The 23833-nt window shown below is 36.1% G+C and overlaps 1 protein-coding gene across 1 annotated transcript in view; it reads left to right on the top strand.

The window, feature by feature from the left end:
• Nucleotides 1-19951: 19951 nt before the first annotated feature.
• The window catches only part of LOC118179804 (dynein light chain Tctex-type protein 2B-like), a 35357-nt gene continuing 31475 nt past the window's right edge, over nucleotides 19952-23833 (top strand). The window contains exon 1 of the mRNA XM_035348963.2: nucleotides 19952-20269. Coding sequence (XP_035204854.1) covers nucleotides 20115-20269 — 155 coding nt within the window. The 5' untranslated portion in view covers nucleotides 19952-20114. The remainder of the gene's footprint in view (nucleotides 20270-23833) is intronic.

The following is a 23833-nucleotide window of genomic DNA, read 5'->3' on the forward strand; positions in this document are numbered from 1 at the left end:
TATGCGCATCTTGAACTTTTCTCGTAAAAGTTTTTACTAAACTGTCAATGTCATTCCCCGAATGTATAGCTGGTAGATTGTACTGAATGTTGCTTAGAGCTTTGGCAATTATTTTCCAAAGCTCTAATTAAAGGCTCTTTTGTCTGGTGTAGTATAACTACTGATATCCAGGATCATGCGAACCGGGTTATGGTCCGCGGATAACTTGTCCAGCACCGAGACATCCCGTGGGATGATGGTGTTTTTGAGGGGAGGAGTCGATGATGCCTGTGGAACTAGTGGCATACAGTAGTGGCGTTTTAGGAGCTGCTATGTAGAAAGAGACCGTATAAACCAAGTTGAAGATAATATTGTCTAAAAGTGTTAGAATTATAGCAGTTCCACGCGTGGTGTCTTGAGTTCAGAAGTCCACCTATGATAATATGTGTACCAAGTGTGAGTAGAGCGTTGAGATCATTTTCAACTATTGCATATTGTTTGCTGGGGATGTATATAGGTGGAGATAAAAGTGTATGTTGTGATGGAAATAGCAGTGCCTGAAAGCTGTGGAATTGTCATATGAAAGTGGTGAATGCAGCGTTTAACAAGAAGTGCTGCTCCTCCTCCTCTGGGTCTATTAGAACAGTCGGATCTCTGTTGGTGCGATAGACACAGAAGTTGGCTACATAAATTGGAATTGAGGGGCCAAGGTGGTGTTCTTGTAGGGAAAATATGTCAGGGTTATACTCATTTATAAAATCCCCCAGCTCATTGAGTCTACGGGATAATCCATTTGCGTTCCATGTAATTATGTTTACACAATTATTCACAATAGACATAAACAATTATTCATTCTTAGAACTAAAGTTATCTGCGAACAATGCAAAAATAATGAACAATTTTTCAATAGCATGCTCAGCAGCATTCAGCTGTGGCATTTTTTCAGATATTTTACTAATTATATTGGCGACAGAAAAACATTTAAACATGTCATTAAGTTCTTTGATGAATTTAAAAATATCAGCAAAAGCACCAAAGCCTACATCAGTAAGTCTCTTTTTGTGATTATCATTTAGAGTTCTGTTAGGCATATTTATATTATTATTAATCATTTCAGTCGCTCCTTTAACTGCACTAGCATACCTAACACCTGGTTTGACATTTGCACTCTTACTAACATTAACATTAGGTATAATAACAGTTTCATTATCAGTAGCAGGTTTTGTAACATTAAATTTGTTTTGCACATTATTTGATTGTCTTACAGAAGGGAATTTCGAACACTCACGATAGTTCGTGATGTGTCCGGTTTGTTTACAGTTACATCACATAACAATATCTAGCCTTTTGGCTGAACAATTTTCAGTTTTGTGAGGTCCCGCGTATTTAACGCAACGGGGCTTCAATTTGCAATTTTCAGAAGAATGTTGGAAGTGTTCGCAGTTCTGACACTGAACAACCCCTCACTTGTTTAATATGGAGTAAAACTGACATAAAACACATGAAGTAATTTAAATCATAAATTTTGTTAATTCCAGGTAAATTTTCCAATTCCACCTGGAAAAGTGGCATGATACTTTAGATTTAACTCTGAATATTTGGAAAAAATTTTTCCCACTTTATACCCAATATTTTAATTCTCTTCGTAAATCTCATCAATAGGACAGTCAATTTTGAGTCCTCTAAATAAGGCCTTAATCGGTCTTTGCAATTTGTTTGTAATGATAGAATAGTCTGTAGAGACATTAGGTATTTTTGAAAGCAGGCAAAATGAAAAATATGCAACACCTTCACAGGGAATCGAGCCGCGGACCTCTCAGTTTACGCGCTGAGCGTGCAGACCACTACACCACGAAGGCCTTTTAAGAAGGCGGAAGAAATACCTTATATACTTCCCCTTTTAAAGGGCGACTGGAGTTTTTAGGGAACACAATCGCCAACTCCTGGGTGAGAAGAATCATCATCCAACACCCTTTTAGTTCGGGCGACACTGTAGAGACATTAGGTATTTTTTGAAGCAGGCAAGACGAAAAATATGTAACGCCTTCACCGGGAATCGAACCGTGGACCTCTCAATTCACGCGCTGCGCTTGCAGACCACTACACCACGAAGGCTTGTTAAGAAGGCTGGATAAATACCTTCTAAGTCTATTTGCTTATTATCTAAGTACCTAGAAATTTGTCTGTGATCAGACTCAGTTTTTGGAAAAACTTTAAGATACTCGCCAGTAGTTTTGACGGCAAATTCGAGTTTTGTTTCTGCTTTTAACACTTTGACAAAATCTGAGAACTTGACTGTAGGTTTATCCATTAAGGGTTTTATTTTGGGGTCTTTATTTCCACAACATCGTGCTCATCCTGTATGTAGCATTATTATCATTTATGAAATTTATTAAACTATCAAATTTATTAAAAGTAGTGATATCAACATTACACTGAACCAATTTAGCTGGCCTAGCCGTATTGCGTGGCTGGATAAAGCCATCGATATCTAATTCCTTAGCACTTTTGATTTCTAAATAGCCTTTTCGGCTTAATATATACAACATGAGGAATACATTGTGCAACATTCGGAATATTTGATACAGAACTAGAATCATTTCTATTTTTACATGCATCTAATTTAACATTTTTGGCAAAAACCTCATTAGCAGCTTCATGAACAGACATATTAACAGAAGCCGGGTTAATCGCACCAAAATATACACACTTACCTTTAAAGAGCTGGAGAAGTCCTTGGGCGATACCTTTGTTTTCATTATAACGAGTAGTAACCGTTTGTTTTTCGTGCTCAGTTTTACACTCAAGGAATCGGTCATTTGTGAAAATATTACTCCTTCACAGATTATGCTTAAATGATTATGCTCACAGGTTATGCTCACAGATTATGCTTCACAAATTATGCTTAAATGATTATGCTCACAGATTATGCTCACAGATTATGCTCACAGATTATGCTCACAGATTATGCTTCACAGATTATGCTATGAGAAAATTTAATATTTTTTCGCATAAACACCGAGAATTTTGATTTCAGTGCGCAGCAAGGTTTTTTCCTTTTCTTTTGGAAAAAATGATAATTTATTCATAATAATGATAAGCAATCAATTATTTTAGCTCAGATAATGATAATTTGTTAAGTATGAAACAATATTATACTTTTGAATCCATTAAAATAATGTCAGTTACCACTATTAATTTGTCAGTTCATGTTTTAATTATCCTAAGAAATAAATTTGGAGAAAATATTTTGCAATATTAGAAATAAGATTTAAGTTGCATATACTTTCTGCAATAGATAATTTTTTAAGAGTATGAAAAAAATGTCTTTATCTCAACTGTTTAAGCAGTTCATGTATAAAGAATAGTATCTGATACTCAAAAATATTAATTAATTGCTAAGTAGTTAATCATTTTAATAAAGTATGTCTTGCCTGTTCTTATAGTGTGGTTATGTAATTTTGGCTGTTTACTATTGATCATGCATAATAATTACACATGAATGTATATACACATTGGTGCATAATTAATTCATTTATGAAATAATTTGAAAAGTGATCACAGAATTTCATATAAATATAAAAATCTTGGTATTCTCACAATAAATGAGTTACCACCCATGAAATATGATTCAAAACCAAATAAACTAATAACATTACCACAATAAACCACATGAAAAACATCAGTAGATAAATAAGTCTTGGATTCGCCTCTTAGTCGACCTCTTAGTCATAATAACGACGTTTTCACACCTGTTGCAAAAATGTGGAATTATGCGAACGTTTGGGAGTCGAACCGAACCCGAGAAAGACGCAATAACCCGAGAAACGCAACCGAAGAAAGACGCGAACTGCGTTCGCCATCACCAGGCACCCGCGCGGCAGCGCTATCCCTAGCTAACAATGTTGACGATTTTTGATCTGGTAATGTGTTCGATTATAGAAGATGGAGAACATTAGGTTGCAAATTTCGTAGGGAAAAGCAATTATAGAGTTTCCGAACTAGACATCACGTGGATCTGGAACATTGTAGGAAGTGGAAAATGTCGTCGATGAAATGTTTCAGGGGTACACCCAAAGTAGCACGGCAACGCCGCAACGACGCTGCAAACTCGTCGCGGATGATGTTTCAAAAACGTTGCAATATGTCGTCTTTAAGACGGCCAGCTGTCCGCGAAACTCCACTGTTTTGCAACCGTTGCAAAGACGTCTTTATTACGTCTTTGCAGATGAGCTTTTTGTCGCATAGACGTCGTTATTGCGTCTTTCTCGGGTTCGGTTGTGAAAACATGGTATCACGAGGTCTTAACGACGCCCAAATGTTCACATAATTCCACCTTTTTGCAACAGTTGTGAAAACGTCGTTATTATGACCTTGTGTTACACATTTATTTATGCAGAAATATAAGCTTTACAAATATATTTTTCTCCTTTTTTAAAATTTTGTGGCTCTACTGTTATATTCGCCCTAAGATCACCAAATGTGGCGGTATAGCTTCTGCGCTGGTTTTTGGCGCGATTGCGGTGCTGTGTGGTGGTTTTGGGGACGATGTTGTTTGTATGGCAACCCTTTTGGCGTTGAAACTTAACTCTTTTGCTGCAGTGGTTCATGTCGTGTCGTGCGTGTTTTGAAATGGCCTATGTTGAATGATAGATATGGGGCCAAGACATTTTCGATTGTGTGAAAAGTAAATTTAGTATTAAAAGGTACGATGTTGGAGTTGTTAACGAGTTTTTTGTTCACGGGTGTGTTTACGAGGCTCGAAGTGTATTTTTGGAATTTCTGTGAGACTTTTAAAACGGAGTCCGAAATGCAAAGCTGCTATGAAAACTCGGACGTCTCTGATAGAAGGGCGTTTCTGATAGTTCTTGTGTGGATTTGCAGTTATATGCTTGCTGGTAAAGTATGAGGCTGTCGGCGGAGTTTAAGGGGGCACAGCACCTTTAAGCATTCAAAAAATTAATTTTTGTTTTTTTATTTATTCTGATTCTATTAACATTTCTGAGCACTATGCAAAAAACCGCATTGAAAAATTCCTATTATTTCTCTAGTTATGACCATTTACGCAAACCCTTATGCAAGAGCCAATCTGATAAAAGGGCAGCCATTGCCATTTAAAGGGGCGGACACACCCACGTGACTGTTTACGTTCCATTTCTTTAGCTGCGATATTTCTTTCCTTTCGAATGTTTTCTTTATGATTGCTGCCTCACAATTTTTTATTTTCCCTCCTCTTTTGAGAAGCAGGAAGGTAACTACTCATCTTTATATCTTCGTTTCCGTTAGCTGTTTGTTTACCTCGTGTTAGAATTATGCATTATCGTTTTCTTTCAATTTTGAAAGTTTGAATTGCCGTTTTCACAAAACAAAACTGCGTTTTTAAAAGCAAAATGAATGCTGTTAATGCTAAAAGGGCATCTGGTCAAAGACCAAAAAGACGGAAGAGGCATCAGTATTATGGACATCAACATACAAAGCGTGAGTGTGTTGACATAGACCTAAACATTTTTGCATCAGCAAGGAAGATCGGTAACGATTCATCTGCATCAGCTGAACTTGTGGATAACACGAACGATAATTTTTATGGTTATGCTATTATCGATAAAAAACTGTTATTTTCAGCATTAGAACAATGTTTATGTTGTTCGATATGCCATAATAAAATACATATAAATTCAGAAATAAATTATGGGCTGACGATAAAAATCAATGTTACATGCAGTTCTTGTGGAATAATTTCCTCTTTCAAAAACTCTAAGATGGTTGGAAAAAAACACAATGCTTCTGACTTAAATAGACGATTTATTCTGGCCATGAGGTGCATTGGCAATGGACTAGCAGAGTGTAAAACCTTTTGTGGACTTATGGACTTACCATCGCCTGTCGCACAAAAATCTTATAACAAGATTGTAAGTCATATACATGCAGCTACATATACTGTTGCAGAAAAAAGTATGAAAAATGCAGCTGATGAAGAGGTCCAGTTGACTGGTTCCATGGATTTGACAGTTAGTGGCGATGGCACCTGGAAAACTAGGGGCCATTCGTCACGTTTCGGTGTGACGTCTATAGTTGGCAGTGAGACAGGCAAAGTTATAGACAGATATACTTCTAGTGCTCACTGTAAAGGTTGTAAAACTGCGAAAGATTTTCATTCAACAGAAAACTATTTAGAATGGAAACGTCTTCAAGTGAAAGTGTGTGCAAAAAATCATTCGGTATCATCTGCCAAGATGGAAGTGAACGGGATGGTTGAAATGTTTTCTCGATCAGAAGAAAAATATGGTGTTCGTTATGTGAACTATATTGGTGATGGTGACTGTAAAACTTATTTATCACTTTCGAATAATAACACATATAGTGATCCCATTTCTAAAATAGAATGTGTTGGTCATGTTAAAAAAAGAATGGGTACATGTTTAAGAAAATTAAAAAGTGAATTTCGTGGAAAAAAGTTAAGTGACGGAAAACCTGTTTGTGGTAAAGGTCGTCTTACCGATGTCTTGATCGACCAACTTACTACGTATTATGGTAATGCCATACGAAAACACTGTAACAACTATCGCGATATGCAGAAAGCAATATGGACTATATGGTATCATAAACGCTCGAATGATAACGAAGCAATTCACGATTTTTGTTGAGATGGAGCAGATTCTTGGTCTCAATACAAAAAAAGCTTTTTTTACTGGTGCACTGAAAAATTTTAAACATAAAAAATCTGTACCTGTGGCTGTTATGTATGCCATAAAGCCTATTTTTCAAGATTAGTCTCACCCAGACTTGTTAAAAAGGTGTATTGGCGGGCGAACGCAAAATGCGAATGAATCGTTAAATTCATTGATTTGGACATTTTGCCCCAAAACAACAAATTCTGCAAAAAACATTGTGGAAATTGCAGTAAATTTAGCTGTAGGGAGCTTCAATGATGGAAAATGTGCAATTTTATCTTTGATGAGTGAATTACAATTGACATCTGGTACTGAAAGCAAAACATTTGCTAAAAAGGCAGATGAATTTCGCTTAAAATTTGCTAAGCAAAGAGAGCTGATTAACAGTTTAGAGGCTCGTATAGCTAAGCGAAGGGAGAAAAAGAAACAAGATGAAATGAATAAGCTAAAAGAAGGAGTTGTTTATGCACCTGGAGCATTTTGATTAATGTTACTAAAATATAAATGAGGAAAAATGAATATTAAAACTTTGAATTGAGTTTTCTCAAAATGTTAAATTTTAAGATTGCGCGCATAATTGCTTTCAAACTATATATACGATAAATACATGAAAATTGAATCATATGTGTATCTTTATATTATCTACATGGTAAAAACAAAAAATATCATATTTTGATAAAAAAAATTTAATTTTTGATCAAATGTATCGAAATATTTGGATAATTTTTAATTTTTTTAAATTGTTTTACCATTTTATAAATTTAAATAGTTTTTTTAATATATTCTGTTTTTAAATTAAAGTTAGATATATTCTAAAAGGATTTTGACCAAAAATTGTTTTCTGCATAGCTTTTCTTAAATTTTATGATGCGCGCCGTACTTATTGATTTTTATTTATCTGTTAATCATGAGTATTTTAAATCAACAATTTGAAAATTATTATTGAAGTGAAAGTTTTATTTTTGAACACAATGTTGAAAAAGGTGTGTGTTTCACATCTATAAGCAAAAAATAGAAATTATTATGATATTATTTGTGTATCAGAATTTAGCGTTTAGTCGTGTTTAACGTTATTTCGGTTAACGCAAAGGTACTGTGCCCCCTTAAGATTCGGATCGTGGTTGTCGTGTAGTAAGTTAACTATGGAGGAATTTTTTATCGTTACTTTCGAAATTTTGAATCGCAGAAAGACATGTGATATAGCAAAATCGTGGCACTTTTTGTTCACAGAACATTGTGTGACTGGCGAAATTTTATTAACGAATGTATTACGGTAAGAGCATTTTATTTTACCCTTTTTCGTTTTGTAGAAGCCCAACAGCGGCCGAGCGGTAAAGTCGCTGAACACTGGTAGTTCGGTCCGAGGTTTGAATCCCGCGAACGGGCTGGCTGCATGGGAGTTTTCGTGGTTTTCCCCATGTGTAACGTGTATACGAGCCAGTTTCCCTTAGAAAGTCCTCCACGAAAGGCATCCCTCACTTTAGACAGATAACCCTCGAGGCTTTGCCATAATCACGAACATACATACATTTTGTAGAATGTTATGTTCATTGTTTTTTACTATGAATTTCTGTTGCTATTGTTGTGTTTAAATTGTTTGTAATTTTAGTTATTTTAGTTTATTTTGTTGATTTGTGCGCAATACCTAAATTGTGCAATTCGTAGATTTTTTAAAGTTTAAACAGATTGCTGTGTACATGGTATTCCTTAAAATTTATTGTTGTAACAAGAAACCCCCGGAAAGAGTATTTGTCACTATTACAGGACATCACTTGCCAGAACATGCAAAAGTATGGCTGACAAGACATAGGATTACAAGGTTCTATGATAATCCAAGGCAATGTCCTCAATGTCTGAGGTTTGGTCACGGGATTAGAAGCTGTAGAGGATTAGTAAGATGTAGCAAATGTAGCGAAAATCATACCAGGGCACAGTGCCAGAGTGTGCAGATCAAGTGCGCGTTGTGCAGTAACTCACATGAAGCATCCTCGAAGAATTGCCCCAAATACATCGAAGAGGGCAACATTCTCAAATATAGTGCTGACCATCATGTTCCCGTAGATGGCAATGCAGGCTGTAGCAAATAAAAATTCTTATGCGAAGGTGGCAGGAACTCAGGTGTCAAGTCCTGCAAACGAAGATTTCCTGAAAGTCAGTAATAGCTCCGTTGCAAGGATCTTTTGAAAGGTGCTTTAAAACAGCAGGCTGATTACTTCGAAAGAATCTTAGCAGGGTTGGATCAAAAGTATGAAAGCATGTTTAACAAGTTGCAAGAGAAGCTTGATACAAAGTTGAGTGAGATATCAAAATGCATTAGGGATAAGCATATTGGGAAAAGAACTCTTGAACCCGACAGTGATCCGGACTTGGATGAGCATATTACGGAAATAGAACTAGTAAGAAGCAAGGGCAAGAAGCCTCATTCTAAATCCGAGTCTATAACAAGGGAAGCCTGTATTCAAAGCAAGCATGACTTGTCAAAACCAAAAAAGTCTGGCCAAGGTTAGAAACTGTAATTTTATTCATAAAATGAGTGTTTCTTCCATGCTTCTCTCTTTGCTTCCTTTTCTCATCTAGTTCGGTGGGACCTACGTTTTGTTCATGGAATGCAAGAAGCATCTCTAACAAAAGCAACTGTATCATTAGCAGGAAAGAATTTTCTGTGATGTTTTAATTATCAAGGAGACCTGGCTTTCTAACTTAGACGATTTTTTCGTACCTGATAAAGTTATTTTTCGCAAAGATAGATTAAGCTCTTACCAAGGCGGGGGGGGGGTTAATGACTGCCATCAAAAAACAATGGGAAAGCTTATTTGTACAGGATAGCAGTTATGATATAGTGGGAGGAGAAATTATGAGAGTTGATCTTCGAGCAAATAGTTTCTATAATTCAGTGATCAACGTCTACCTTCCTAATGGTCAGTTCAATGTGAAAGAGTGGGATAAAGTTCTGGCTACGTTGCCTAGCAAGTTTATTAACATAGGAGACTTCAACTGTCACAACCCGGCTTGGGGGTCAAGCAGGCTGTCAGCAGGGGGTAGAGGGCTTTTGGAGTGGTGTAACAACAACAACCTTTGCATTTTAAACACTGGGAAGCCCACCCATGTAAATCCCGGAGGAATCGAATCCTGCATTGACATCGCTCTGCGCTCAGCCGAGCTTTATGGTCAATTGAAATGGGAAGTTTCTCTTGATCCCTTTAGCAGTGACCACTACCCTATAAAAATTAGATTCACAAGTGATAACAGCGCCTCTGCTGCTGGCAATCAGAGAATAATTGCTCACTGTGACTGGAAGAAGTTCGCTACAGAAAGCAGCTACAGAATCAAGGCTTTGCACCCAGAAGAAATAAACCTGCAAAATATCAACCGCATCTTGAGTGCCACGAAAAAAGAGAACCGCAAAAAAATTGCGGTTCAACGCAAAAACAGTCCGTGGTGGGACACAGAATGTAACTTCATTCTTGGCCAGAAAAGGAAATGCCTTAGACTCGCTAAAGCTCAATCTTTCAAGAGATTACTGGATCTCTTACAAGAAATGGAACGCTTACCTTAAGAGGGTCATTAAAATCAAGAGAAGGCTGTATTAGGGAAAAAATTGTAGTCATTCCAGAAAGGATGCCAATTTCTTTAGGATAGTTAAAAATATCCAAAAAAAGTCAGATCCAGTTCTCGAACAATATCTTAAAGTACCAGAACGGCCACACCTGGTCTACAGAAGAGCAGAGCGTAGTGTTTGCTAAGTATTATTCAAGATTCGCTGTTCAAAAATTTATTCCCCTGGATTTTAGTGACGAAGAGAGTAGCCGTATTAATAACTCCTTCTCAGGTTCAGAACTCGATAAGGCTTTCAGGAGTCTCAGAAACTCTGCTCCGGGACAAGATGACCTCACAAAATATGCTATTACAGCTTTAGCTGATGATTGTTGCACTCCTTAAGGCCGCAACGATTCATGGAATTCGGGTCTGATCCCTGATAATTGGAAAGAAGCTATTGTTATTCCTTTTTTGAAACCTGGGGAAGACAGTGCGCTGGTTTCCAGTTGCAGACCAATTTCTTTAACTCAAATTCTTCCCAAAGTGATGGAAAGGATGATTTTCAATAGATTACTTCCGAGGATTCAGCAAAGTAAAAGGCTCTCAAATATGCATTACGGCTTTATTCCGAATAGAGGTTACCGGGTCCTGCTTAATAAATTCTTCAGTAGCATCCTGCACCACAGGAAGCAAAGGAAAATTTTTCAGCTGGTGGCCCTTGATCTCAAAGCTGCATTTGATTCAGTTTGGCATGATGGCCTGCTCTATAAAATCATGCAGTTCGGTGTTTAAGGGCATAGTATTCTCTGGATTGCTAATTTCTTGAACAAGAGAACAATCAGAGTAAAGTGGAGAGGGGTCCTTTCAAGAAGCTATAAGCTTATCAACGGTGTCCCTCAGGGCTGCATTTTGTCTCCAATTTTCTTCACAATCTTCATGCACGATATCTATGAAATTAGCTTGGCTGATATCGACTGCTACGTGTATGCGGACGACATATTCCTCTACAGTGCAGATGTCTCGTTTCGCAGGGTAGTCAGTAATTTGCAGCGTGCGCTGTTTAAAGTGCATAGATGGGCTAAAGAGTGGAACTTATGCATTTCCCCAGAAAAAAGTAAATCAATCATTTTCGGTGGGACAAACAGTAGTGAAGAGAATCTTCTGAAGCTTGATAGTGTTAGCATCCTCACGGAAGATCATGTTAAAATTTTGGGAATGTGGTTTGATAGTAAACTGAGTTGGAACGTCCATGTAAATAAAATAGTACCGAAACTGGAAAGAATGCTGAATCAATTTAAATTCATCGCGAGCCCCACGTGGGGTGTCAGAAACGTAGATCTCGTTAATATTGCAAATGCTACAATAAGAGGAAGAATAGAATATGACAGATGTCTCCTCATGTCTACCTCTCAACAAAATAAGAAAACCTTCAAATTGTTTATAATCGCGCCTTAAGACTGGCTATTGGGGCGCCTATCAGCACCCCTCTGCCCCCTCTCCCGTTGTTATATGTTCAAGCAGGGGTTTTCACCTTAGATACGAGAAGATGCATCACCGCAATTAAGTTCCTACTAAAGAAAATTGCTGTGTCAGCAGCCTCTCCCATTGGGAAAAGTTTGAAAAATTGTTTGCAAAGATGCAAGTACAAGTGGGGTAAAATACGTTAGCCCTTTAGCCAGTGTGTTAAAGACAAGCTAAGCAATCTCGATCTAGATTTCAGCAAGTTCATTACCTTTAACGATGAGCAAGATTTTTCTGGAGAAGTAAAGTGTCGTTTCAAAATAAACGAGTATGAGTTCCAGAATAAAAATCTCTCAGGTGTGGAGATACAGCAACTTTCCCGCTGCATTATTAATGATTATGGGAATCAAGGTTTTAAGATCTACGCTACAGAAGCTTCCAAGTTTGATATAGGAGTTGGTATTGCGGCTGTGGATCGTACTGCGGTGATTATCAGCCAATGCATAGACAGCAGAAGCTCCATATTTTCAGCTGAGGCTTGGGCCCTTTGTAAGCTTCTTGAGAAACTGAATCTAAACGAAAAGGTTGCTATCCTTACAGATAGCAAGTCAGTAGTAACACGTTGAACTGTGTTCATAGGAGATCTGTGGATTTGACGAATAAGCGAAATCGAAACTGATCAGCCAGAGCATTTCGTAAGTGAAATAAAGGCTTATTTTGGTCTTAAAAGAAACAGCATATTTATTTTTACAATTTCCATTTTTGTTTGCAACATGTTACTTATTTTTTACATAAAAATGTAATAAACTTTTAAGAAATAAACAATTTCTATTTTTGTTTGCAACATGGTACTTATTTTTTACATAAAAATATAACAAACTTTTAAGAAATAAAGCTTACGCAACGCTTATCAAGGAACACTCCAAGTAACGACGTTTTTAGCTCGACTCGTTGTTGCCACACGGCGAATCTCAATAAATATTCAAAACATTACATCATGTTGGCACTTAGGAAATCTTAATAATTATATAGAAACATTAAATTATGTCCCACTACAGATCCAACTCTCTCATCCTTAAGCTCTTCGAGCGGATTAAAGCTTTCCATCACCTCACTGTCATCTGGGTTCCTGGCCATAAGGGTATAGGATTCAATGAAAGAGCGGACAAAGTTGCGAAAAGAAGAAATATGAATAACTCGGGGGATTTTTCAGCAGAGGATGCGTGTAGTTTCATCGAGAATACTATTAAGGAAGAGCACGTCGACTGCTGGCGGACTTCTCACACTGGCCACAGATTCAGCTACTGTAATGTTCATTGCGAGTGGAGTAAAGGATTAAACATCGATAGGAAAAGGGAAGTAGTAATTAGTAAAATAAGATTGCAACTGGTGGACCCGAACCAACTGTTGTACAGGTATCGTAGAGCGAATTCGCCAATTTGTGACTCATGTTATATGGTCGACAGTACAGAACATGCAATTATTCACTGCAGAAAGTACGATAGTGCCAGAAACATTATGCTCAAGAAGATGAAAATTAGCGATATTGACCTGTTAGTTGATCTTTTAAATCATTGTAATAAGAAACCTTGGAGATATTACTTTCTAGGCAATTTGTCATCATATACATCCTAAAGGATTTGTTGGAGACGGCTGCTGCAGACAGACAATTACGTAACGCCTGTGCGAAGTCGACAGAAGGAGCGTCGTATTTGATTGGACTATTTTTTATTATTCTTAATTTTTCTTTAACTGAAAACTAAGCGGGGAAATTCCCTTTTCACTGAGTTATATGTATGCACTTGATAGAGTAATGTAACGTTTTACGCTTGTGCGAGCTATCCGGCCGATGCTATTCGCACCAGCGGTGCGATTAGCCGCTTGAGCTATTCTCACCAAGATTAACTACGCATGCGCATTGAGTTGTCGGATCCATCATTTGAACCCAATTGAAAAGAACGGATTCTATTTATGCGAACTGCCTGAGTGTTGTAGTGAATCTTTTTTTCAAAAGGCGGGTTACTATCTTGGCGTAGTTTATCATCTTTTAAGCGTTGGCGACTTTCAAAAAGTTTTGATAGGAAAATGGGTTCCTTTTCTTTTATATATTAAAAGAAGGAACGCATTTCCTTTTATTAAAGTATGTATAAAAAGGGGGCAGATTTTTATGTTCACAATGTTTATCGTTTTTCTAAACGGTTGGAATAGTTTAAATGACTGATTTGTGGAGGGGGACAAAATCTTGTTTGCATTTTTTGTACTTCTTAGAATACATTTAGCTTTAAAGATGTGTTTTGCACAATAAAGACTTTAATTCATATCCTCTGAAAATTGTCTGAGAAAAGATAATAAAAATTAGACAGAGGATTTCTGTATAGAAAATTTAGACAGGAAATAAGTTAAGAGCAATTAAATCAACTATTAAATGAATAATTAATCATATAATACTGGTTATTATCAATTTTGTATGCCTGTTTTTTTATGGAAATACTTCGCATTTTTAGGACACAAACAGTATTTCAAAGAAGTTTGAAATATTAGTAAAACCACATTAATACGACCACATTAAACCACATTACCCCATCATTTATTTCAATATTAAATTGAAATAAATGATGGGATGTAATTTAAAAGACAGAAACAATTTAATGTAAGAGATTTAGATTTAAAAATTTGCACACACAAATGATTTATCAGATTTTATAAGGTTTTATTTCATACATAACTTTGATTTTGAAATATGGCAATTGAACCTATAAACATGTGTGGATACTGAAAAAGTGATGAATATATAAGAATATTATAATGTTCAGTAAGTTTTCTTATTGAGTAATAAATTCAGACAGTCTTATAACACTAGGGTCTAAGTTTGCATAAAAATTCCTCAGTTAAATAAAAGAATTTAAGTAATTTCTGTAGTCTTTTTGTCAATACATTAGAGATTTGTTAGCTAATTACACGTCCTCGCTCGCAATTAGAACCATTATTAAATCCCTATTTTATCTAATCATTTCCTGAATATTATCATGTATATAGATTGATCTCGTCTTTGTAACTGATAATTATAACTTGCAAATTATTCTCTTGCTGGTGAACTATTAACAAACCTTTCTATTGCTTAGTTAGGGTTAACAACCTTCGCTCTCGCTACCGCCTGCCTTACGGAAATCGGCGTAAAATGCTGGTACTTGAGCTGTTTGTACGCATGCACGAACGTATGTGGTGTGAATAGCCTCTTAGCTATTCGCACCGTCGGTGCGATTAGCCACTGCGGAGATATCCATATTAAATCTTTATATTAATAATCCCTGCTGTGATTATTTATTTGTAACCTGCACGTTGTAGCCCTGAGAGTTGCAACATAGTAAATCTAGCGTCCGCTACTTTATATTTTTGATGAAATATGAATATAAATGTCTTGAAAGCAAAACGAAAGTCGCTGAGAACAGCATTTACGGTGTGCTGCAACGATATAGCTCAGAAGATCGAAAACAAAAGTTTAAAAAGTAACGAAGTCAGTACGTTGTTTAAACAGATTCAGGACAAATTCACACGTTTGGAAACAACTCAAGAAGTTTCGAATTTGTTGGTAAGTGATGATGGCCTTCAAGATTAAGGCTCCTAGAAGAGCCTTATTCAAGATGAATACTCCGAAGATATTTTGAAAGCAGAAGAATACCGAGACAAGTTCTGCTTGATTTGTTCGCTGTTAGAAAATGCGAAAAAGGGAAATTCGGTTATGGAAGGAACAATAACCGAGCAAAAAAGGAAATTCAAGCTTCCGAAACTTGAATTGAGGAAATTTAGTGGAGAATCGAAAGACTTTCTTGCCTTTTGGTCCCAGTTTGAAAAAAATCACAAAGATGATTCTATTGTGGATGAAGACAAATTTCAATATCTGTTACAATGTGTGGTAGCAGATTCTAAAGCATCAAGACTGGTAACAAGTTTTCCGCCAATTAAAGAAAACCATTCAAAGGTGATTACACAGTTTAAAGAACGCTTCGGGAGAGATGAACTTTTGGTTCAGATTTATGTACGGGATCTACTTTGCATTGTCATGAAAAATGCTGCTGGTCGGATTAAAGAGGATTTAGCTGAACTTTATGATTTACTTGAGAGCAAACTTATGGCACTCGTAAGCCTCGGTAGAACTAAGGAAAAATTTGCCGAATTTTTGGAACCACTTGTTGAGTCCTGTTTACCAGAGACTGTTCTACGTGCGTGGGAAAGAAGCCTCTCGATAGAAGATACTGCGTCAAAGCAAGATAGTGCGCGTTCTTTGGATAAACTTTTGTGCTTTCTTCGAAACGAAGTGCAAAGTGAGGAAATGATTAAGCTTGCTCGTACTGGATTGGGAGCTTAACATTCTGCACATTCGCGTCCACATTCTGAGGATCCGGGTTGCTCTACAGCTGCTGCCTTGGTAAATGTTCAAGACTATACAGGTACGCGAAATTTGCGTTGTATTTTTGTGAGAAATCCCACAATTCTGCTTGCAAAATGTCTTTAGAAGATAAATGAAAGCTTTTGTTGCAAAAGCGCGCCTGATTTCGCTGCCTACAAGTTGGGCATAGTTCACGGGCATGCAAAAATAAAGTAAAATGGTTTAACTTGTGATAAATTTCACTATACCATTATGTGCTCAAATGGCGAACCTGTAAAGCCAAATGAAACGGACAGTACTGTTATTTCAAGTAATGTATTGTCTAATCAGTCAACTGTTAATGAAAATGTGTATTTGCAAACACTTGTTTTAAAAATAGTGTTCGAGGGTAGACAACTTACAGTCCGTACGATTTTGGACAGTGGTTCTCAGAAATCTTATCTCTCAAAAAGGGTCATCGCGTTTTTGTAACTGCGTCCTAAATCGAAACAAACCATTATACACTGTTTGTTTGGGGGGAGAGAGAAAAGTCCTCGTTCCCATTTCGTGTTTGATGTTAATTTAAGAAATTTTGAGGGCACATATGACCATAACTTTGAAGTACTTTCTCAAAACAAAATATGCGGATTTGTTCCAAAAGTAGTTGATTATAATTCCCTGAAAGAATTAAAAGAAAGAAATATTGCCTTGTCTGATTTGCAAGCTAAAGAATATGACATTGAATTGCTTTTAGGAGCAGATGCCATCGGGGACATCATTACTGGCAGCTCTCTGAAACTGAACTGTGGTGTAATTGTAATTGAGACTAAATTCGGATACACTGTGATTGGTAGAGTAAACAGCTTATCTAAAGAACGTACATCAGCTACTATTCGGGCATTACTAGAAAATAATTTGTGCAATAATGTAGTTTCGTTGCACTGTGCTAATCTTAGTGTAACTGAACTCTGGAATTTAGATGCCATTGGCATAACAGACCCAACTGAAGATGTTAAACGTAAACTTGCTCACTCTGACACCGTTAAGCAATTTAAAGAGAATTTAAATGTTCTTCCTGATGGCCGATATGAATTGCCACTACCCTTTAAATCTGAAATTCTGTTACCTAACAATAAGTCTATGACTTTTAAAAGGCATCAAAGAATATGTCAACGAATTAATGAGGAAAATTAGTTAGACGACGATAAGGTAGTTTTTAAGCAATGGGAAGACCTAAAAGTAATAGAAAAGGTTCTTGAAACTGAAATTGATAATTTGAGTTATTATTCGCTCCATAGACCTGTTATAAAGCATACTAGTAAGACAATGAAGGTAAGGCCGGTGTTCGACGCTTCAGCCCGAGAGAGAAATCAACCATCCCTAAATGATTGTTTAAATAGACGGCCGAACTTAATTGAACTCATACCTGATATAATTGACAGGTTTAGATTGTATTCCGTTGGTTTATCATCAGACATTGAGAAGGAATTTCTTCAGCTGAGTATTATCTCAGAACATAGATATTATTTGAGGTTTTTTCTTCTAAATCTTGAAGAACCTATGATTTACAGACACTGCAGAGTGGTGTTCGGCGTTTTTCCGTCTCTGTTCAGCCTTTCTGCATCGATAGAGCATCTCTTGGATAATTCCACTGCCGAGTTTGACGATGTGACCCAAAAATTAAAGCATTCGTTTTATGTTGACAATTGTGTCACTGGGGTTCACGATATCAAACAGCAAGAAAATTTTATAGTTAAGGCGACAGAAGTAATGGCTCGGGGATGTTTGACGGGGTTGGGAAAGTAATGTTCCAGGTCATTGTATTTCCCGTAGTTCAGGTATAACTTCTCTTTGAATCTTATGGGATTTGGATAACGATACATTAAAATGTAATCTTAATTATTCCATGGATAATGAGATAAGTAAACGTAATATTTTGGCTATGGTACATAAAATTTTTTACCCGCAGGGTTTTTTGAGTCCAACTACCTTGTTATCTAAGTTACTATTACAGGAAGCTTGGACTATGAAATGAAAATGGGATGACCAGATAACATTCAGAAAACTATTCAGGAGTGGTAGGATGAAATTAAATATCTTGAGAAAATTAGTATTCCACGATATGTAGAGATAAATGAGAATTCAGAGTTACACTATTCGTTGATGCATGTAAGAGCTCCTATGATGCATGTGTCTATATTAGAACTGTAACGTCCGTGCAGGGGCGTAGCTAGAGGGGGGCAAGGGGGGAATCTGTCCCCGGGCGCAGAACCCAAGGGGCGCCAAACTGATGTTATGACATTTTAGAATTAAATGTTTTCCATCCTTGGCCAAGCAGTAGGGAGCGCGAAATCTTCAGTTGTCCTTGGGCGCTGAAAACTCTGCGTCCGTGGGAATCAAAATTCGATTGATCAGAGCCAAATCCAGGGTAGCGCCGTTAAAATCTCTGACAATACCCCGGTTAGAATTGATAGCTTGTTGCATTGGCGCGAGACTGGTTCACTCAGTATCCGCCGCCTTAGATTTGCCTGATTTGAAAATTATTGCATGGAGTGATTCTATGGTAGCACTCTGGCGGATTAAAAACTGTGGTGATTGGTTAGTTTTCGTTGCGAACAGAGTAAAAGAAATAAACAGTCTGATTCCTTTTCAGTGTTGGCGCCATCTTTCAGGTGATTTAAACCCGGCAGATATGCTTTCAAGAGGAACTTTCCCTTATTCATGTTCCGATTCTCTTTGGTGGGAGAGGTTAGTTCGTGTAGTAAAGGAACTGTTGAGAAGGACACTCAGTTACGCGGTTCTTACAACCAAGGAGTTGTACACAGTATTGTGCGACTGCGAGTCAATAATTAACTTTAGACCTCTTACCTATCTATCCGAAAATTCGGATGATTTAATCCCACTTTCCCAGTCATGTTTCTCATCGAGAATCGTAGCTTAGGTGTTCCCGATGTTGGTTTCTGCGATTCGAAAGGTAAAAACTGCCTAATGATTTAAGGCATAGATTTAGGAGAGAATATTTAGGCCTTCTGGTCCAAAATAAGAAGGATCCATCGTCAGAGCTACGGCTGAGTGAAATTGTCCTAATAGGAGATGAGATCAAAAAACGGATGCATTGGCCTTTAGCTAAGGTCATTCGAGTAATTCCTTTGAAAGATGGCAAGGTGAGAACTGTAAAACTAAAGACTCAAGCTGGTACGCTGCTTTGTCCTATTCAGCGAGTCTTTCCATTGGAAGTGCAGTTAACAGACACCCCCACTGATCTCATATACGATAACTCTTTTACTAATCCTATTTCTTCTATTTCTAGTGATGAAGATTCAGATTCTAATGACTCTTCAAATGACTCTAGTAACATCCTGCAAGGTTCTAAAGTGTCAAGATTTGGACGTGTGATCAAGGTGCCTCAGAGATTAGATCTCTTTGACCAGGTACTGTATGTCTTTGAGCCAACCTGAAGTCGACTCAAAGAAGGGGAGAATGTTGGAGACGGCTGCTGCAGACAGACGATTACGTAACGGCTGTGCGAAGTCGACAGAAGGAGCGCCGCATTTGATTGGACTATATTTTAAGTATTCTTATTTTTTCTTTAACTGCGAACTAAGCGGGGAAATTTCCTTCTCACTCAGTTATAGAGTAATGTTGCGTTTTACGCTTGTCTGAGATATCCATATGAAATCTTTATATTAATAACCCCTGCTGTGATTATTTAATTTGTAACCTGCACGTTGTAGCCCTGAGAGTTGCAACAGGATTCATAAGTATTATTATTAAGTATTAAATATTAAGATTTGGTTTTCCGACTGACGTCCCCTCTCGAATTGGAGAGAATGCGTCTTTGTGGTTTGACACGTAAATAACATTATTTGAGTTGGAGCGCCAAAGGGAAGCCAAGCTTCGAGAAGAAGAAGAATGCTGACTTTCTGTTTGTGTACGTTTTTTTTTTAATTTTTAAAGTCATCTTGCATGTGCCGGTTATAGCATGCTTTATGTCATACAAATAACTACCGAACAGTATCGTTGTAGCGTATTACATGTCTATATAATGTATAAGTTCTAAATATAGACAATAAAGTATCAGATTTCTTTGCTAATCCAATATGGAGAAGGAAACTTCTAATAATGGAGAAGAGAGCTATTCTAGTAACTTTGAAACGACCAGTAGCAGTGAAACGACAATTAGTAATGAAGATGAAGTAACCAGTGCAGGAGAAGAAACCAGTACTTATATTATTCGTCCGTCGTATTATGTCAAGTAAGAATTGATTTTTGCGATCCATATTTGACCTAGAATGAAAAATGAAGTAACTGCTTATTAGTTAAACATAGTTAAAGTATTTTCCTTCAATTTTCTGTTATTTTAAAGCTTATTTTTGGGGGAAAGTGAAGAATCACCCACTGCTTGGCGCGTTATTCAAAATCGCCAACTTGAAAATAACAATTCAAAGAATTACAGAAACTTCGGTATGCATGTCCACATCTACCTTCACTTAAAAAAATATCACAGAATTGCGAACTCCCTTTATCCATGTACACATCGATAAAGACAAGGAATATGTGGGCGATTCTGAATTTCGCCCGAAATATTAATTTCAGAGTGACGGTTATCTCTTTGATTGAATATCTGTTTCTAAATTGAATATTCTGCTTGAGTTCAGTGTTTAAATTATGTTAAAATCAATTTATAAAGCTCTTGATAAATGTGTTTATAATAGGAAATTTCTTACGGAGTATCTGGCATGATAAACTGTGATTAGCTAGTCATATCATCTGGTATTAGAGTTTCTGAAATTACTTTCATTAACTATGAAATCCAGCACATAATCACATTCATTTTTATACATTGAGGCACTCATATGGTCCATTCAGCATATATACTACGAGTGCCTTTAGATACTTAATTGAATAGTGTAATCTGATGTTAGCCATGCCTTCATTTAACAGTAGCTGTGTTTATGAGTTAGGATTTAGTATATTTAAATTATTATTTTTGCATAAAAATGAAACTAAAAAAAGAAAAAAGTTCTGGCCTTTTGTCACTGAGCATCTGCTGTTTTTTCTGTGTTCCAGGTATTAAATCTAATTTACGTTCTATAAAAATCAAAACTTAGGTTCTAATCTAGATTTATTTCAGCAGCAGACAAGTAGGTTGATCTTTGGATTATGGTAACTTGGCGATTTTTTGGCGAAAATTTGGCGACCAACTCTGCTACAGCAACCCTCTATTTTTTTTTTTTTTGCCGCCATTTTGTCTTCATGAAGTAAAGACATGTTTCTTTTCTTTTTATTTACTGAACACTTTTTCCAACAATCTACTAGCCGAATTACACTGATGCTAGAAATTTTATGTAACAAAACTGCTTAATCATGACAAATATTAACTGCAAAATTCGGAAAAAGTGCACAATCGCAAACTCCTTGCACGTTTTTCAGAATAGCACATACACATAAACCATTTACACGTTGACTTATTTTTACTTAAAAAAACATCCCAGAATTGCACAAAAATGGCATTGCACACACTCTTAACTTTATCCATCTACACTGCTATTTTCTCATAAATTACAAAAATTTGCACGAAAATGCAAAAAAATTCTGTGAATCTTTAAACTCGGTAAAAAGCACATATATGAAATTACCTGATCGCGAAAAAGTATATACCCTTTCCAAGGATGAACATTTCCACGTATAAAATATCCAAAAAGTTTTACCTCTAAATTATCTATTATATTATAAACGTCACCAACGAATTCATACCTCAAATATTACAAATGATTACAAATACTTAGTGTCAAATATTTAAATTATTTCCATGCACGTTTACTTCAACTGAAACGTATACCAAATTCCTACAAACATAAAATTCACAAAATAACTATCATTTAATTAAAATATCACTAAACCATGTACATGTCGACTTATTTTTACTTAAAAAAACATCCCAGAATTGCACAAAAATGGCATTGCGCACACTCTTCACTATATCCAAGTACACTGCTTTTTTTCGGTACTTTTCCGTTTTGCCTGTGCAAATCTCGCCAAGCAGACTTTGTTGGCGACAACATGCAGTATACACATAAAAAATGTTAACAACATTAGTTCTAAGAATTTTTTGTTTTGAAGGCATAAACATTTTAATATAGTTTAAAATTTTGTAAAAAGCCAATAAATTTGTAAAAAGGCATTAATTTAAGAATTTACTGTGCTTTCATGGTTCAATATCCTGATTGACCGATTCGTATCACGTGACCCCAAATGATATCTCATATCACGTAAACTGCGCTACAAAAATCTAATTCAGTAATTATCTACATTAATTTCAAGTTAAATCTTAATTTGGAATACAAGTTTAAATGCAAGAATTATTTCAATTTGTACGAATAGCTTACTAAGAAATAATATAAAATCTCAATGCTTTACTTCGCTAGTGCATTCTCATTAGAATTAATGAATTTAACCCATGATTTTGCCTTTTCTTTATTTTCGGGTGAGCGGTGTGATTGCACTCTAATTGACTTAATCACCGCGAATGGTCTTAGGGCATAAAATTTAACTATCCTGTAAAAATTTTATGTAATTGTATGCCAGTATTGAAAGAAACAATCAATCTGATAAGAAATGGCTACAACGTGTTTTGGAAATGAGGCGTAAAAGGTTACCGGCAAAGGTATTCCGTTTGGCATCAGTTGTACCATTGTTGGCGACTTTAAAGTTTGCGCCGGCAAAACGGAAAAGTACCCTTTTTTCTCATAAATTAGAAAAATTTCACGAAAAGGCATGAAAATTTTGTGAATCTTTAAATCTGGTAAAAAGAACATATATGAAATTACCTGATCGCGAAAAAGTATATACCCTTTCCAAAGATGAACATTTCCACGTATAAAATAAATAAAATATCCAAAAAGTTTTACCTCTAAATTATCTATTATATTATAAACGTCACCAACGAATTCATACCTCAAACATTACAAATGATTACAAATACTTAGTGTCAAATATTTAAATTATTTCCATGCACGTTTACTTCCACTGAAACGTATACCAAATTCCTACAAACATATAATTCACAAAATAACTATCATTTAATTAAAATATAATTAAATTCAAAAACACTACTTAAAATATAAATTCATTGCTAATAACAATTTTCCAATAATACCATATTATTTTATTTACTCCTTACATTTAGAACAATGCATAAAAATAATATCCTCAAATAATTAAAAATACTAACTTACCTAATCTTCTTCAGAATCTTGATTACGTGTCCGATAAACTTTTCTTATTTCCTCCGCTAAATAAAAAGCAAGCGTATGTGCGCCTGTTTCAGGATCTTTAAAATCATACTTATAGTTCACAGCAAGGTACCAGGTAAAATAAATAACTTAATAAAACATCTTTACTTCTATCTCGCACAACCTTAAAAAAACACTTATTACTACCTCTTTCAATCCCACTAAATACCCATTTCGAAATCACTTAAGTTAGGGCCATGGGATCCAAAAATTAACCAACACTGTTTCACACAACACAGAATAAAGCTAAATACAATTTCCAGATTTTTTCCCGATTAAAGAACTGTAATTTGTCCATTAATGTCACATGACATATCTCATGATCTCTCATTTCCCTCGCACAAAATAATGCGTAATCGGAACTGAGTACTTCTCACATTATAACCAAAGTCCTAGGTAGTAACCTTTATCGCCTCCAAAAGGTCGTCAAACTACCAGTTACCATATTCCAAAGATCAGCCAACAAGTCTAATTTTTCTCTTTTTTCTTCTTTTTTTCTTTCTTTTCTTTTTTCTTTTTTTTCT

The sequence above is a fragment of the Stegodyphus dumicola genome, chromosome X1 (assembly GCF_044657685.1).
Source record: "Stegodyphus dumicola isolate Sdum_Otavi_A_Nest chromosome X1, ASM4465768v1".
NCBI classification, from domain to species: Eukaryota; Metazoa; Arthropoda; class Arachnida; order Araneae; family Eresidae; genus Stegodyphus; species Stegodyphus dumicola.